At 66.1% G+C, this 16283-nt stretch overlaps 3 protein-coding genes across 12 annotated transcripts in view; 2 read left to right on the top strand and 1 right to left on the bottom strand.

Moving 5' to 3' along the window:
- CROCC (ciliary rootlet coiled-coil, rootletin) overlaps positions 1 to 8229 on the top strand; it is a gene marked incomplete at its 5' end in the record, with an annotated part of 53901 nt that extends 45672 nt beyond the window's left edge. The window contains 10 exons of the mRNA XM_069573792.1: positions 793 to 962; positions 1192 to 1312; positions 1487 to 1650; positions 3179 to 3394; positions 4176 to 4400; positions 4766 to 4915; positions 5185 to 5382; positions 5658 to 5789; positions 6895 to 7059; positions 7741 to 8229. Of these exons, the coding sequence (XP_069429893.1) occupies positions 793 to 962; positions 1192 to 1312; positions 1487 to 1650; positions 3179 to 3394; positions 4176 to 4400; positions 4766 to 4915; positions 5185 to 5382; positions 5658 to 5789; positions 6895 to 7059; positions 7741 to 7827 (1628 nt within the window). The remainder of the gene's footprint in view (positions 1 to 792; positions 963 to 1191; positions 1313 to 1486; positions 1651 to 3178; positions 3395 to 4175; positions 4401 to 4765; positions 4916 to 5184; positions 5383 to 5657; positions 5790 to 6894; positions 7060 to 7740) is intronic.
- A 1142-nt stretch (positions 8230 to 9371) lies between these two features.
- Positions 9372 to 15908, bottom strand: MFAP2 (microfibril associated protein 2). Of its 10 annotated transcripts, none has more exons than XM_069579319.1 (9): positions 15664 to 15908; positions 12937 to 13013; positions 11525 to 11614; positions 11332 to 11358; positions 11145 to 11231; positions 10983 to 11027; positions 10216 to 10303; positions 10035 to 10108; positions 9372 to 9849 (listed from the first exon to the last, which is right to left on the bottom strand). In XM_069579319.1, the coding sequence occupies exons 2-9, from the start codon at positions 12971 to 12973 to the stop codon at positions 9746 to 9748; spliced, it is 552 nt and encodes a 183-aa protein (XP_069435420.1). In that variant the 5' UTR covers positions 12974 to 13013; positions 15664 to 15908; the 3' UTR covers positions 9372 to 9745. The 10 variants fall into 10 exon arrangements, with proteins under 10 accessions (XP_069435420.1, XP_069435426.1, XP_069435418.1 ...); XM_069579325.1 differs by having other exon boundaries at positions 11525 to 11611; positions 15664 to 15745; XM_069579317.1 differs by lacking the exon at positions 15664 to 15908 and adding an exon at positions 14886 to 15440.
- Positions 13965 to 15296, top strand: LOC138432493 (basic proline-rich protein-like). Its single transcript, XM_069573790.1, has 2 exons — positions 13965 to 13982; positions 14445 to 15296. Exons 1-2 carry the CDS (start codon positions 13965 to 13967, stop codon positions 15294 to 15296), a joined length of 870 nt encoding a protein of 289 aa, XP_069429891.1.
- Positions 15909 to 16283: the final 375 nt, after the last annotated feature.

Raw genomic sequence — 16283 nt, 5'->3', positions numbered from 1 at the left:
GGTCCTTACCTCTCAGGGAATTACTGTGAGAATGGAATGAGGTGATGTAGGGAAAGCTTTGGTCCAGTACCTGGCACATCGCAAGCTCTCAAAGTGTGTGTGTCAGTCGCTCAGTTGTGTCCGACTGCAACCCCATGGGCAGTAGCCCTCCAGGCTCTCTGCAGGCACGAATACTGGAGTGGGTTGCCATTGCCATCCCCAGGGCGTCTTCCCGACCCAGGGACTAAACCTGGCCCTTAGCATTAGTCCAGGGAGGCAATGAAGCGAGGGAGAGTACCCACAGAATGGGCCCTGGGGACGCAGCCTCAGGGTGCTTGTGGTCTGGGGGTGGGGGCAGACACTGGACCCCCGAGGAGGTGGGGAGGAGCTCACCCCCACCCAAGGCTGGGGTCAAGGAGGCCTCTGAGGAGTGTTCTTTACATTTAGGCCTAAAGGAATGGGCCAGAGATGCCTGGGGGGAGAAGGGAATAGCAGGCACAGAGACCCTCGAGCCTTTGCAGGGAGGAATGTTGCAGAGCGTAGGAGCTGTGGGTGGTGTCAGCCGGCCAGCTTGCAAGGAGGGAGACTGATGATAGGGGGAGCAGCAGGGGACGGCCAGGACAGGGGCATGATTCTGAGGGCTGTGAGTGCTGATCGAAGGTGAAGCGAGAGGCTGAGCGGGCCCAGCCCGGGCCGCGGGGAGCTCACGGGGGCGGCGGGGCCACTAGGCACGGTGCCCTGGGGCGGCGCAGACACCCTGCAGACAGTAGCGGCCAGTGGCTCCTGTGTCCCCCAGCGTGTCTCCTCCCCTAGGAAGCGTGGAAGGGCTCAATAACCCCGACCCCATGGAACGCAGCCCCGGGTCCCAGCCGCCCTCCCCAGGACCGGCCGTCTCCCCGGCACCTGCAGACCTGGACCCGGAAGCGGTGCGGGGGGCCCTGCAAGAGTTCGTGCAGGAGCTGCGGGGCGCCCAGCGAGAGCGGGTGAGGGGCGAGGGGCTGCGGAGGGAGTCGCGGCCCAGCGAGAGCGGGTGAGGGGCGAGGGGCGAGGGGCTGCGGAGGGAGTCGCGGCCCAGCGAGAGCGGGTGAGGGGCGAGGGGCGAGGGGCTGCGGAGGGAGTCGAAGCCCAGCGAGAGCGGGTGAGGGGCGAGGGGCTGCGGAGGGAGCCACAGTCAGAGCCGGATCTCCTCCCCACCCGACCTCCGGGCTGCAGGATGAGCTTCGCGTCCAGATGAGCGCCCTGAGACAGCAGCTGGCTGAGATGGAGGCTTCACGGGACGGCGCGGCCTTGCGGGCCAGGCAGCTGGAGAAGGCCGTGGTTGAGAGTGAGGAAGGTGGGTCTACCCCGGCGTCCTCGCCTCGCTCTTGGGCTCTTCCCACGGAGGCGGGAGGTGGTGGTCTCCAGGGGACCCTTTTGGGGGGGGGACCCCACATTCCAGACCCCCAACCCCCAGGGCTCTGAGGGCTCAGGTCTTGGCCAAGCCTGACGGGCCAGGTGGGGGCCGCAGCCCGGCGCAGCGTGGACGGGCGTCTGAGCGGGGCACAGGCCGAGCTGGCGCAGCAGGAGGAGAACGCGCGGCGTGCTGAGCGGGAGCGCCGGGCGGTGCTGGACCGCGTGGCCAACTTGGAGAGAAGCCTGCAGGCCACTGAGAGCGAGCTCCAGGCCAGCCAGGTAGGCAGTGGGAGGGCGGCGGGCGGGGGCTGGATGTGCCTGCGGGGGTGTCTGTGAGTGCTCCTGTCCATGAGTGGGTGTCTGTGAGTGCTCCCATGCGTGCCTGAGTGCTCCCGTGCATGGATGCCTGAGAGTGTTCCCATGCGTGGATGCCTATGAGTGCTCCCGTGAGTGCTCCCGTGCGTGGGTGCCTGTGAGTGCTCCCTGCCTGTGTCATTGAGTGCTCCCGCACACGGGTATCTATGCGTGTCTGAGTGCTCCCGTGTGTGTATGTCTGAGTGCTCCCGTGCGTGGATGCCTGTGAGCATTCCCGTGCATGTCTGTGTTCTGTTTGCGTGGCTCTCTCAGCACCCATTGAAGTGATTAGCTTGTGACTTTCTCCAAAAGTACGTTCGGGTTTTGTTGTCTGGTTTCATGCTGAGGTCATGAAGCAATAGAAGAGAGTCTGGGCGTTTACAGCTGCCAGACGGGTTGAGCTTTTGCCTCGCTGTGTGGTTTTCATTCTCATCGAGGAAAGGGGGAGACGAGTAGTTCTCTCCTGGAGGCCATGCGCGCACAGGGTGAACGCGTAGACGGTGCTCACAGGGCCTGCTTTCTCTGTCTCTGTATAGTCACACCAGGGCTGCTCTGGGGGGGTTATGTGTATTGGGGGGATGCCTGTGTATCCCTGTGTGTGTGTCTGGGGCAGGACGCACGGGCCCTGGTGCTGATGGTCAGGCTGCTGAAGCCTTGAGCCCTTCTTCCAGGCACAGATCCCCCCTCTCCCCCGGCCCTCCTGCCTGCCCCTGCAGCCCGCTCCCCGCCCCTGGCTCCGGGCCGAGCTTGCGCTGGCTTGTTGTGTCTGCAGCTGCAGCTCTGGCCGTGGGCCCAGCCGCAGGGGTGCGGGAGGCAGACAGGAACAAAGCTGGGCAGGAGCCAGTGTGGGGCAGCGGGGCCCAGACACGGCAGGGCTGGGACTCAAGCCCGTGGGCAGGGGGCCAGGCCGGGGGGCTGCGGCCAGAGCAGCTCTGTGACCTGCCCAGCTCTGGAATGGCGACAGAAAAAGAAAGGGACTCTGGTCTGTGTTCCTGCCCTGTCCCCAATCCCCAGGCCCCTTCACCGGCTCGCCTTGCTTGGGGTGGGAAGGACCAACATCCCCTACAACCCAGGGGGGCCCCGGGCCCCTGCCCACCGGGCAGCTCTGGGCCGCCCTCCAGAGAGCCGTGAGGTGGAGCAGGGAGGCCCTGGAGTCTGCACTTTGTGAGCACCCAGAGTGTGGGCTCCTTGGATGTGCAGTAGGGAGCAGGGAGGGAGGCTGAGCCTGGACCACTTGGCCCGTGAGACTCGGGCAGAGCTGGAAAGTGCCCTGGGGTCCCTGAGTCACCCTGCGAACAGAAGGGGCACTGAGGCCCCAGGAGAGTCGGGCTGACCCCCGATCCCATGGTGAGTGGTTGGACCGGCCCCTTCCGGGCTGCCCCCCGCTTTCTCCATGGGCCCTGAGGGATATGGGGGTCACAGGTAGTCTGCCCTCACCCTGCCCCACCCCCAGGAGAAGCTCAGCAGGATGAAGGCCGACGAGGTGAAGCTGGAGAGCGACAAGCGGCGTCTGAAGGAGGTGCTGGATGCGTCCGAGAGCCGCGGTGTCAAGCTGGAGCTGCAGCGGCGCGCGCTCGAGGGGGAGCTGCAGCGCAGCCGCCTGGGCCTGAGTGACCGAGAGGCGCAGGTGCAGGCCCTCCAGGAGCGGGCGGACCTGCTGCAGAGGCAGGTGGGTCCCCCTGGCCTGCCCCGAGCCGGGGGCGTCATGGGGCCCTGCCCTCCCAGCAGCCCTGCAAGGCAGCGTGTGTATCGTCATCACCCCATTGCACAGATGGACACATGGAGGCTCACAGACCTGAGGTCTCTGCCTGAGATCACGGAGCTAAGCAGGGGCAGGGTGAAAACTAGACTGGACTGTTTGGTGATGGAGTCTGCACTGAAAGGAGGTCTATGGAAAGACAGAGACTTCACTCGTTTTCTTTTCTTTCTTTAAATATTTATTTATTTTGGCTGCACTGGCTTAGTTGAGTCATGCGGGATGTTTAGTTGTGGCACGCAAAGTCTTAGTCATGGCAGGTGGGATCTAGTTCCTTGACCAGGGATCGAACCCACGTGTCCTGCATTGGGAGTGTGGAGTCAGCCTTGGGACCAGCAGGGAAGTGCTTTCTTTTTTCACCTTGGCTGCCAGGAAGCTCAGCTCTAACTGGAATGTTCAGTAGCTCTTCTAGCTCTACACCATCACCCACCTAAGCCAAGAACACAAAAACTGTCAGGGTGGTGGTGGTTACCCTTTCTCCTCCATAGCAGTGGGAGACCACCACGGGGTCTGGCACAGCTGGGTTGATGGCGCCCTGCAAGAGGGCACTTAACTGGCAGTGTGTCTTGGGCAAGGCAGCTTTTGGAGCCCGTGGGAGTGCCTGGGAACCAGGAGTGTCTGTGACAAAGGCCTGGAGAGAGGTGGCAGGGCTTGGCTTGGGCACACCTGGACCGTCCGGGCCGTCCTCCCCCAGGTGGCGGACGGCGAGGTGAAGGCGAGCACTCTGCAGCTGACGGTGGAGCGGCTGAGCGGGGCCCTGGCCAAGGTGGAGGAGAGTGAGGGCCTCCTGCGGGACAAGGTGCAGAGCCTGACGGAGGCCCTGACCCAGAGCAGCGCCAGCCTGGCCAGCACCCAGGATAAGAACGTTCAGCTGCAGAAGGCCCTGACTGTCTGTGAACATGACCGCCAAGTGCTCCAAGTATGGAGGCCCCAGGGCCCAGCTGTGGGGGGCACGGTGGAGAGCTGGCCCCTGGGAGCCGTCTGTGGGTGCACCCTTTGGGGGGTACTGGCCCAGTACGCAGATTGGCCAACGAGAGGAGGCTGGGGGTGTCACCACTGCCAGGATGGGGTGCAGGGCCCTGGGGCAGACCCGCGGGAGCAGGGCTGCGGTCTGGGGGCTCCCCGCCTCGTGGGGGCCTGTGGCCAGGCCTGCACTCTGGCTTACCACGCAGATGAGGGCACTGCCCACGCTACGGGCTGTGAGCCTGGCCTGGAGGCACCAGGCAGTGCGGAGCCCTTTGCCCAGGGCCCCCATGCAGCCTGGCACCGCCCCCTTTCCCCCAGGAGCGGCTGGAGGCCGCGCGGCAGGCGTCATCCGAGGCGCGGAAGCAGAGCAGCTCCCTGGGCGAGCAGCTGCAGACCTTGCGGGGCGAGCTGGCCGACCTGGAGCTGCGGCGGGCGGAGGCTGAGGGGCAGCGGCAGCAGCTGCAGGAGGTGAGGGCCAGGGCCCTTCCCACTCACCTCCACCTCCTCCCAAGGCTGGGCCCTGCCTCCAGGAGGCCTTGCAGCTCCTTCGTCCGTGTCCCCATTACTCAGGTGCAGAGACTGAGGTCCCAGGGATCGTTCCCCACTGTGGGCCTCCTAATAGCAGCCTCGTCTCGCCGGTTGGCCGGGCAGCTGGCCTCATCACCCCCAGCGTGATGGGGCTCCGGATGCCCACCCTGAGGCCCCAGGGGTCAGAGGCTTGCTGGCTTCCGCTGTAGGCACTGCGGCAGCGGCAGGAGGCTGAGGCTGCGGCCCTGTACGCGGCCCAGAAGGTGCAGGACGAGCGGCAGCAGCTGCAGGAGCACCTGGGGAGCCTGCGGCGCGCCCTGGCCCAGCTGGAGGCCGAGAAGCGGGGTGCAGAGCGCTCAGCCCTGCGGCTGGAGGAGCGGGCGGCCCTTAAGAGCACGCTGGACAAGGTGGGCCATGCCCCTGGGCCCTCCCTGGGCTGCCCCTGGGTCCCAGCCCTGCTTGTGTGTGCCTGCTGGCCCCGCTCCCTCTAACTCAGCACCCCTCCCTGAGCCCCCCTGGGACCTCCCTCCTTCCCCGGGCACCCTGATGCCCCCAGGACCTCCCTCCTCCCCGGCACCCTGAAGCCCCCCCAGGACTTCCCTCCTTCCCCGGGCACACTGATGCCCCCCGCCCAGGACTCCCTCCTCCCCGGCACCCTGACACCCCCGCCCTCCCCTCCTAGGTGGAAAAGGAGAAGCTCCGCAGTCACGAGGACTCGGTGCGTCTGAACGTGGAGAAGGGCCGCCTGGACCGCACGCTCACGGGGGCAGAGCTGGAGCTGGTTGAGGCCCAGAGGCAGATCCAGCTGCTGGAGGTCTCGGCGCTGCCCATCCCGCCCCGGACACCCCACCCCTCTGCCCCTCTGTAGCCCTGGACCCTACAACCCTTGCAGGCTGTATGGGTTGTTCACCCCTACAACCTGCAAGCCCAGACAGTCCTGAGGGGGCGGCCCAGAGCCAGGCCTCAGAGGGAGGGGTCCTTTCCAAAGTGGAGAGAGACGGAGGTGCTAAAGGCCTGTCAGCGCACGTGCGTGTGTGCTCACGCTTGTGGGTGTGCTCACGTGTGTGATCATGCTTGTGTGTGCTCACACTTGTGGGTGTGTGCTCACGCTTGTGGCCAAAGAGAGCTATGAGTGTACGCGCGAGGACTCCTGTGCGTGTGGTGTGGGCCTTGTGTGTGTGTGTGGCATGTCTCGGTGTAGGGTGTTCTGTGTGTGGTGTGTCTTTGTGTACAGATGTCTTCTGTTGTGAACACTTCTACCTGTGGCCGTGCCAGGCCTTCCGTGCTGCAGGCTTCCTCTGGGTGCAGAGCCCCCTCTAGCTGTGACGCCCGGCCTCTCCCCGCAGCGGCCTCTCTGGGCGTGGCACAGGCTCTGGGGCGTGTGGGCTCAGCAGTTGCGCTCGCGGGCTCTGGAGCCCAGGCTCAGCAGTTGTGGCGCCGGGGCTCCCTCAGCTGGTCTGTGGCGTGTGGGATTCCCCAGGACCAGGGATCGAACCCGTGGCTCCTCACTGGCGGGTGGAGTCTACATCGCTGAGCCCCCGGGGGAGCCCTGGCTGTCTTCCTGGATGTGCGTGTGTTTGTGCGTATATGAGAGTGTTGGGCTTTGGACACCTGCGCATCCACGTGAACACAGGTTGTTACATGCTTGCTTGTATGACTGTATATATACGGGCGTGTCTCTGCATTTGACCATGTGTGTGTGTACGCACGTGCTACTCAGTGGATCACTCAGCAGCCTGACTCAGGATTCGCAGGCCAGGAGGGCTGGGTGCGGGAAGACAAGGCTCTGGTCCTGCAAGCCCCGCTTTGCCCATAGGGACCCTTGGGCTTCCACCCAGAGAGGGCCTGGCCCTTCACACTCACATACACGTGCGTGTGCGCATTGGGGCCTCAGGCATGACCGGCGGCCCCTCCCGCAGGCCCAGGTGGCAGCGCTGGAGCAGAACCACAGCCCAGCCCGGCTGGAGGCAGCGGAGCTGCAGCAGGAGGTGGAGCGCCTGCGCGGTGCCCAGGTGCGGACGGAGCGCGCGCTGGAGGCGCGGGAGCGCGCCCACCGGCAGAGGGTGCGGGGGCTGGAGGAGCAGGTACGCGGGGCGCTCTGTCGGGAAGCTCAGCCAGGAGCAGGGCGGGAGCGGGAGAGGGTGGGTCTCACTGCCACTTGCCCCTTTCGGGCTTAGGTGCTGGGGGTGCCTGTAACTGAGACGGTCGGGGTGGACCCGGGCTGGTGTCAGCCATGGCTGGACACGGGGGCGCGAGTGAGGTCATTGGAGCTCGGCCCCCTCTCCGTAGCTCCGTGCCTGGGCGGGCTGTCTTGCGGTGGCACAGTTGGCCTCAGGATAACCTAGCGACTCACAGTCCCGGAGGCTCAAGGGGCCGTTTTCCCTGAGAGCAGCAGTCGGAGTCCGAAGGGCGCTCCTCCTGGGCGAGCTGAGCTCACAGGCTCCCTGTGACCATCGTCCCCATCGCGTCTGCAGGGCAAGGCTGCCCTGTGGGTCAGGCCGGGGCCCAGGTCCGCCCTGGAGTCCAGCTAGTGCCAGGCCTGTCCTGGTGGTGAGAGGGGATGGGGCCCCCAAGGAGAGGCTGGGCAATCTGGAGAGGCCCAGCCACTCCATGGAGCCTAACGAGAAGCGGAGGGAGTTCCCTGGCCGTTAGGACACCTGGCTTTTCCTGGAACTCGGCCCTGGGCCCTCTGGGGTCCCCACTCTCTCCCCGGTTCTGAGCCCAGGCTGGGCCTGGGTGGGCCCTGCTTCCTCCTTCTTTTCCAGGTGTCCACGCTGAAGGGGCAGCTGCAGCAGGAGCTTCGAAGACACTCAGCCTCCTTCTCCCCGCCCTCCGGGCCCCCGGAGAAGTGAGCATGTCTCCGCTGGCATTGAGGCCCCGGGCTGGGCCAGATGGGAGGGGCGCCCTCAGCATGGTCCAGGGCGCCTGGGCCGGAGCTCACGGGGGCGAGGGGCGGGGTGCCAGGGCAGGGACGGGGCTCCAGCCTGTCAGAGCTGCCCCCTTGGGGCCCCCCTGAGGGCTGGGCTGGCGAGGCCCATCCCCGGCTGACCCTGGGTGCAGGCGTGCTGGCCCTGAGGGTCGGGCCTGGGGCAGGCCCTGTGGCTGCTCAGAGGTCTGTCCGTCTTAGTTCAGTGTTTGTCAGCGAGTCCCTCAGAGTTCAGAGCCGCTGTATTTTTATACCTTTTTACAACGTTAGCCGTTCGAAAGCGCTGTTTTTGTAACAGCCCCACTTTTTAAAGAACGCTTTGTACGGATGTGTCTTTTTGCTCTTGATGTGCTTCCTGGGAGATGGGGAGTCTGGAGGGCCCTGGGGCTGGGGTCCCCTAGTGAGGGGTGCGCAGGGACATGGGGAAGACTTTAGAAGGGCCCCTGCGGAAAGGTAAGGAACCGCCTCACAGGATGGTGGGCTGGGGAGGCCTCCAGGTCCTGGGCCATCCACCTGTTTAACAGACGGAGCCACTGAGGCTTGGGGCTGGGCCCAGCTCTGCTGTTCCCGGCTGAAGCTTTCTGCCCTTTCCTCTGGCTCTTCCTCAGGACAGGTGCACCCCCTGAGCACCAGCAGGCCTTCCAGGCGGCATGGTGAAGGAGGGCAGGCCTGGGGGTGGACCTGGCGTCCGGCCAGGCCCCACTGGGTGGTCCTGGGCCCAGCTGCTTCCGCTGTCAGCCTCTGTGCTCATCGGTATGGTGGGACCCTGCCTCCCAGGCCGGCGGTGCGGGAGCACTCGGCAGGTGCTTAGTCGTGTTTCCAGGGAGAACTGCCTCTCAGCCCACGGAGCCCCACGGCGTCAGGGTCTGCCTGCCACTGACCGACCGCTGTGGACCCGGTGGGTGGGGAGTTCCGTACTGACTCTAGGCTTGGTTTCCTGTCTGTAAGATGGGAACATTACCCATGCCTGCCGTACAGGCTTGGTTAGAGGCTTAAAGTGCGCTGTGTGCTAACCCTCTGACGGAGCCTGGTGTCCCCGTGCTCATCAGAGGGCGCTGTTCAAACGGCCGGCCTGCTTCTGCCCTCTGAAGTGCACCGGGCCTCCCTCCCCGCAAACACCCTTGACGCCAGAGCCCACTGACCCGACCCTGTAGCCCTCTCAGGTCCCTGGACAGGCAGCCTCCACCGGAGCCCTTCCCCGGTGGCCCGCCCACAGCCCTGACGGTGAGCAGGCCGTGTTCCTGAACCTTCTGTTTCTGATACAGCCTCCTGCAACGCACACACAGCCCGGGGGCAGGGGCAGTTGTCAGGGCCCACGTTCCTGGGCAGAGCTGAGCTGGCACTGTGGAGGCCACGGTCGCCAGAACTGACCCTTCCCCAGGGGGGCCGGGCAGCCTCGGGGAGGATGCTCAGGGTTGGCGGCCTCGGCCATCTCCTCTGCGCTCCCCGCCGAAAAAGGGACTCCACGTCTTTCGTAAAAACCTGTTTTTAATTTTGTATAAAAAGGTGGTCTACGCCCAGGAGCTGTAGGAGATTCGAGCAGACCAGCTGGGGTGGGGGCTCGCAGCCTACCGTGGGGGTGGGGGGCGGTCCTGGTGGGGGACGAGGAAGGCATGTCGGGGGCCCAGGTCCCGCAGAGCGCCCGGGTTGTCCCCCACCCGGGGGGCGAGACTGGCCCTTCGGGAGCCCCCTTGCGGCCCTGGGGGTGGCCCCAGGCTGGGGGAGGGGCCGCGGAAGCCCCAGGCCCACAGCCCTCTGACAGGGCGAGAGGAACGCCAGATGGGAGGAAAGCACCAGGTCAGGCAGGGCCTGGGGGCCCCAGGCTGGCAGGGGACCAGCTCCCCCTAGCAGCCCCCACAGCTCCTGGCACAAGCAGCCGCCACAGACTGGCACAGGCCGCTGCTGGCCAGCACGCCGCACTTGGAGAACTTGTCACGGCACAGGTCAGCTGTCGGGAGGGCGGGGAGGAGCTGGGGTGAGCGCGCGGCGGGGTGAGGGAGCTGCCCCGCGCCCCAGCCCTGGTGATGGGTTGTCTGAGGATGAGACGGCCGGAGGGGACCCGGCTGGGACCCACGTTTGATAAGTGGTAGGCGGGCCCGGGGACGCAGGAGGGGCGGGGTAGGGGCTTCCTACCCCGCAGGAGCTCCTCGTGGGCGCAGACGGTCCGGACGCAGATCTCCTTATTGACGACATATACGCGGCGGAGGCTGAGGGGACGGGACGGGAGGGCTCAGCCCCGGGGAGAGGACCCCACGCCCACCCCCGGCCCGGGAGCCGGGCTCAGCCTCAGGATCACTGTCTGTCCCGCCCTCACCTGTAGAAGCAGGCCTCGTTGAGACACTGCTTGCAGGGCCTGTGTATGGAGTAGAGGCGGGTGCACGGGTACTGCTCCTCACGGCAGTCTGGGTGACAGGCGGGGTCAGCGGGCTGCAGCCCGTGGCTCAGAGCTGGGGGCCGCCTCCAGCCGCACCCCCAGAGGGACTGGCTCTCGGGGCCAGGAACCCCTGCACCCTAAGGCTGGACACGCACACACACACAGAGACACACACCAACGCACGCACACAGCACTGCCGGACCTCCCCAGGCTGCCCGATTTTAACCAGTACATTTATACACATGCAAACTCACAACCGCACCGAGAGGCCTATATCCAAACAGACAAGTTCAAGCAAACCTACAACCACACACAGGCCCAGAAACACGCGGCAGCCTCACAGGAGGCCCCTCACACGGAACAGGGTCCCCCACACACAGGCCGGCGGACTCTTGGCCGGGACAGTCCCGCTGAGCCCAGGAAGCCCCCGAGCACCACTCGCTGGGGGGCTTCCTGCCAGCTGCTCCCCGCTCCCTCATGTCTGGGACTAGAGGCTCCTCCCGAGGCCATGGGCAGTCCAGCCCTGACCAGCGCAGGGCAGAGGGGTCTCCAGAGCTGCCAGGGGCCCTGCTGACCTCAAGCAGGGGCACCTCTGCCAGGGCCCCAGCCCACCACCCACCCCAGCCAGAGCAAGAGGCCTGGCTGTGTCTGACCTCCCGGGCCCCCCACTGCCCCCTAACTCCCGGGGGCCCCTCTGTCTCTCTTACCCAGAGGCCCTGGCTCCGTGGGCTCCGTCTCCACAGTCCCCGGTTCTAGAGTTGGAGAGTCAGGCAGAGACCATTGGGACGGTCCAGGGCAGGGTGGGGTCGCCTCCTCCAGCCCTGGGCAGCCCTCTGCACCCCCAGGGTTGGCTGGAGCTGGTGGCCTACCTAAGGTGGGGGCTGGGATGACTTCCTGCTGGACTTGTTGCTGGGACTGGAACTGGAACTGCTCCTCAGGCGGCCGAGGGGTCATCTCTGCCGGGAGAGGTGGTAAAGGGGTCTGCTCCCTCCCCACAGGCCCCGAAGGCCTCCACGACTCCCCACCCTGCGGGCGACCCTACGCTCAGCCCTTTACCTGGGTAGTCGTAGTAGTCTGGATTGTCTGGAAATAAAGAGGAGGAGTTGGTGGGGGTCAGGCTAGGCCCCAGGCACGGTGCAGCCAGGGCCCACAGCCCTGAAAGCCCATCCCACCGCCCTGCCTGACCCCGGCCGAGCAGCGCCAATCTGGGGAGAGGGCTGGGGGGCCTGGAGGTGGGCGGCGGGCTTACCGATCTGGTCGCTGTAGTGGGTATACTGCACGTGGTCTGGGTACGGAGGCAGTGGGTCCAGATCATACTGGCCCTGAGCCAGCAGGCCTGCTGTGGGGAGACAGAGCTGAGGGGGCGCCAGCAGGGGCCCTGAGGGTGGGCCCTCGGGTGGGCCCGTAAGATCCCCAGCAGACTCAGACTCACAGGATGCATACGGCCTCCTTGTCCACAAAGGCCCTTACACGCCCTGGTCCCGGGCCGGCTCCCTGACCAGCCCCCCCATGCTGGCTCTCGGCCGCTCCTGTCTGCCCCAGGGCCTCTGCACTTGACTCTTCCTGGGCCTGAGAGCCTGCTTAGCTTCTCCTCCTCCAGGTCTCTCCTGAAGCTTCTGCTCCGCTCAGGGGCTTCCCGGGTGGCTCAGTGGTGAAGAATCCACCTGCTGATGCTGGGGAGTGGGGTTCAGTCCCTGGGTCGGGAAGATCCCTTGGAGTGGGAAACGAACAACACCCACGCCAGTGTTTTGCACTGGAAAATCCCATGGACAGAGGAACCTGGTGCGCTGTGGTCCACGGGGTCACCAAGAGTGGGACAGGACAGTGACTGAGTGCCTGGGACTGCCCCGGTGGTACAGCAGCTGAGATTCTGTGCTCCCAGTACGGGGCCTGGGTTCAGTCCCTGGTCAGGGAACTGGAGCCCACGGGCCTCGACTAAGGCCGCTGTGAAAGAGCCCACAACGAAGCCTGAGGTTCCCATGTGCTGTAAGACCCGGCACAGACCAAGAAATTAATATTAAAAAGTAAGAGAGGCCTTCGCTGGCCTACCCACCCACACCGTCGCATCTTCTGGTTTATTTCCATCACAGCACTCAACACAACCTGACGTTTATCACCTCGCCCTTCTCTAGACCGGCAGGGCACCACCACCCAAGGCAGGCATTTGCCCACTGGATCACTGCATCACCAGGGCCTATCCCAGTGCCTGGCACAGAGTAGGTGCTCCACAGGTGTCTGTTAAATGAACGAACGTTAGACCTGGCAGGCCGTTTGTGATCCCCACTGACAACTCTTTCATGAGACAACCAGGGACCTCTCCAAGGTCAGGACTGTAGCTGAGCTGGCCCCAAAGGAGTGCAAATCCCAGGCCTTCAGACCCCCTTTTAGGGGCCTCCATTCCTGCACATCGGCTCCAGGGAGGACCAGGCAGTGAGCGGGAAAGCCTGGCTCCTGGTGCCTGGGCTGAGCCTGCTGCTGCGGAGAGGTGGGGAGGCGCCCAGGAGATGCCTCCAGACTTTGGGGGGTTGGCCAGTCCAGTCTGTGCTCCAAGACGTAGCAGGCCCTGGGGTTCGGGAAACAGTTCCGGCCGCAGGACAAGAGCTGGTGGCTAGCTCCCTGCCCACACCCACGCGCGAGCCCCACCAGCCCAGTGCCACTTACCAGGCAGGAAGAGCAGGAGGAGGGAGGCACCTCTCATGACTGCTCAGGGACCGCGCTGGGCCGGTGTCTGGGGACAGCTGGAGAAAGAGGAGGGGCGAGCTGCTCCCCAAGCGAACACCCCAGGGCTGCAGGGCCACTTCTGCTCCCAGAATTCAGTCTGGAGAAGGGGGGCCCGGAACAGAGGCCAGGCAGATGGAGGGTCACGGAGGCAGGCCTCAGGGGCAGCGACCACTTTGGACGGATCTGTCCCTGAGACCCCACTGGGCCTTCAGGACCTGAGGAACTCGCCTCCCCCGGGGCCGGGTGGGGGGCGCGGCACCCCCATCTGCTTAGACTCGCCTTCCTCCAGAGCCGATCATGACAATGGACCCTACCCTGCTCGCCCACACTCCACAGACATTCCTAATCCCTGCCCCTGCTCTCCCAGCCACACCGATGCCCACCCTCTGCTCAGCACTTCTCCAGGAATCTAGTGCCCAGACCATGACCCCAGGCCCATCCTTGGGACCCCAGTCCTGCCCAACTAACATCACAGCCCCGACTCAGCAGTCGGCCAGACCCAGACCGACACCTGCTCCCAATTAGCCTGGGGGCCCAGGCATCCAGCAGGAAACCACATGAGCCCGAGCCCGGGCCCGCTCCCGCCCCTCGAAGACGACTCCTGCCAGGCCGCCCAGGACCTGGCTGACTCCATCACACACTCACGAGACTGAGGGCTATTTGTCTGTTGGGCAGGAAGCACTCAGGGTGGGGCCTGAAAAGCGTCTCTCCCGAGCCTGGACCGCCTGAGACGGTACGACTGTGACAAGCGTCACAAGCGTAGTTTGGGGGGAGAGGGCAGGTTCTTGAAGCTCGAGAAGCGCTGGGTGAGTCCCGTCCCCAGTCTGGCCCCACGGTGGACTTGGCAGACTCGACAAGTCCTCACGGCCAGCCCCAGCGCAGCGGGGGGCAGCCTCCAGACTGCCCGCCTTCAGCCAGGGGGCTGGGAGGGAGTCCTGGGCTCACCCACGGGCCCGCCCTCCCACAACATGAGTTCTTCCAGACGGGTAACTGGAAACCTGCCTGCCTACCCCTGCCCCCTCCAGGCCACAGGGAACCAAGGGAGAGGGGGGCCAGGGGCAGAGACCTGGTCCCTCTCCTTCTGTGAGCCCCACCCCCACCCCCACCCCGCGACCCTCTCCTTCTGTGACCCCGGTCACTGCACACACTCCCCGTCTCCCTCCCCCTCAAGCCTTACTGAGCAGCGAAGGGGAGAGGAAGGGGTGGGGAAGCTGAGGCCTTTGGCCCAGCTGCCCCGCAGGCCAGGCGTCCACTCTGAAAACTCTCGGCCTCCTCCCCGCGGGGGGCCCCAAGGCCTGGAGCCCCCCCAAGTCCTCCCTGCCCCCCATCTGGCTCCCAGGCTGGTTGGCGCTGTCACCACTCGAAGGCCGCCGCTGGGGAGGTGGTTTGTGGGGTGGGTGGCGGTTCTGTCTGTCCCCAGAGCCCCTCCTAAGCCTCGAAACCCCCAGCACGGGGCGCCCAGGCTCGCTGGGGGAAGGGGCCCCGGGCCAGGCCATCCCGAGGAGAGTCCGCGCGGAGAAGGGGCCCCTCCAGGAGACGCGTCTGCGAGCGCGTCCAGACGGCGGGCGATCGGGCGGGGAGGGGGGCCGAACCTGCGGGGCCGAGGGGAAGGCCCAGCGGGCCGGGGACGCACCCCGGGGGCCCGGCCTGCCCTGCCCTTTGTCTCCGTCCCCGCCGCCCCGCGGACACCCCGCCGGCCGCCACCTCCCTCCTCCGGGGAGACAAAAGCCGCCCCTCCAGAGGACCCAGGCTTCCCGGCGCCCTCTTCCATCTGCTTAGACGGCCCCCGGGCCCGGGCCCCACAGCCCCTGGGGGCCCGCCGACGTCGGATCCCCGGCCCCCGCCCGGCCCGCGCCCGCGCCCGCGCCCCCCGCCCGGCCCGCGCCTACCTGCGGGTCCCTGCGCGCCGCTCCGAGTCCGCGCGCCGCCGAGCCGCCCCTCCGCCCCCCGCGCCCCGCTCCGGGCCCCCGACGGGGCGGGCGCCGCCCTCCCGCCCGGATCCGCTGGGTCCTAACGCGAGCGCCGCCGGGCCGCCGTGCTGCGGGGGGCGGGGGCGCGGGGCCGGCCTCACGGAAGCTCGCACCGTGCGGGACGCGCCGCCGTCCTGTCCCCATCCCGCCTGGCCCGCTGTCAACGCGGCGAGGCGGGCGTACCGCCTCCGCCGGACACAGGACGGAGCCAGCCTCCCGAAGGGGACCGCGCGCCCTGCCCTCCGCTCCGGCTTCTCCCGGCTTCCAGGACGCCCTCCCGGGCCTCCTGCGTCTCCCCAGGCAACTCGCGGCCGCAGCGGGCTTCCATAACCAGCGTTTCTCCGGACCCACCGGCCACAGGCTACCGGGCCTGGCCCCACCATGTCCCCAGGGCCCCAAACTCAGCGAGGATTCAAGTCCAGAATCACAGCCTCCTGACCCTCCCCGGCCCCGGCAGGTGTTCCTTCAGGGACTGAGCCCACCACCCTTCCCTCACATAGCTGACTCCCCACCCGCAGCCCGCCAAGCTCCACCTCTAATCCTGAGTCCCTGGTACCTGCCCGCTAGGCCTGCCCACGTGGCACTAGTGGTGAAGAATCCGCCTGCTAAAGCAGGAGACATAAGAGACGCTGGTTCCATCCCTGGGTCTGCGAGATCCCCTGGAGGAAGAAATGGCAACCCACTCCCGCATTCTTGCCTGGAGAATCCCAGGGACAGAGGAGCCTGGCGGGCTGCAATCCACGGGGTCGCAGAGTCGGACACGGCTGAGTGACCAACCAGCGGCAGCACGCCTTCCCACACAGGCCCGCCCTCACCCACTCACCCACTCAGGGCGGGCTAGGGGAGGCTTCTACCTGAAGCCTTTCACTGGTGTCCCGAGGTACCTGGGAACAAGGCTGAACTCCCCTGGAGACCCCAAGGACCCGACCTTCACCACAGCCCGGCTCTGCCTTCTCGTTCCCTCTGCCTGGTCTCCCAACAGCCTCCGTGGCTTTTTAGCTGTTTCTCATCAAACCCCTCCCTCTACCTGCCACAGGGGGTTTGCTCAAGCGGTGTCTCCCCGCTGCAGCACCGCTGAGTCCCTCCCCCTTCAAATGACAGGTCAAACCCCCCCCCCCCATCCCTCAGCGGAGGAACCCCCCTCCCTGTGCCCAGCCGTGGCCCTGGTGGCCTCTCTCCGCCCGAGCCTGTCCACTGTATGGAGACCAGGACAAGCTCAGTTTCAGCTCATCCTCCGTTTGCTCACTTGGCACAGCGCCAGGCTCAGAGCAGCTGTTCAGTAAACATCTGTGGAATGAATAAATGAAGGCACAGTGG

Source organism: Ovis canadensis, chromosome 2 (genome assembly GCF_042477335.2).
Source record: "Ovis canadensis isolate MfBH-ARS-UI-01 breed Bighorn chromosome 2, ARS-UI_OviCan_v2, whole genome shotgun sequence".
Taxonomy (NCBI): Eukaryota; Metazoa; Chordata; class Mammalia; order Artiodactyla; family Bovidae; genus Ovis; species Ovis canadensis.
Note: the sequence above shows the minus strand (reverse complement) of the source record. Positions and strands in the feature narration are given on the sequence as shown.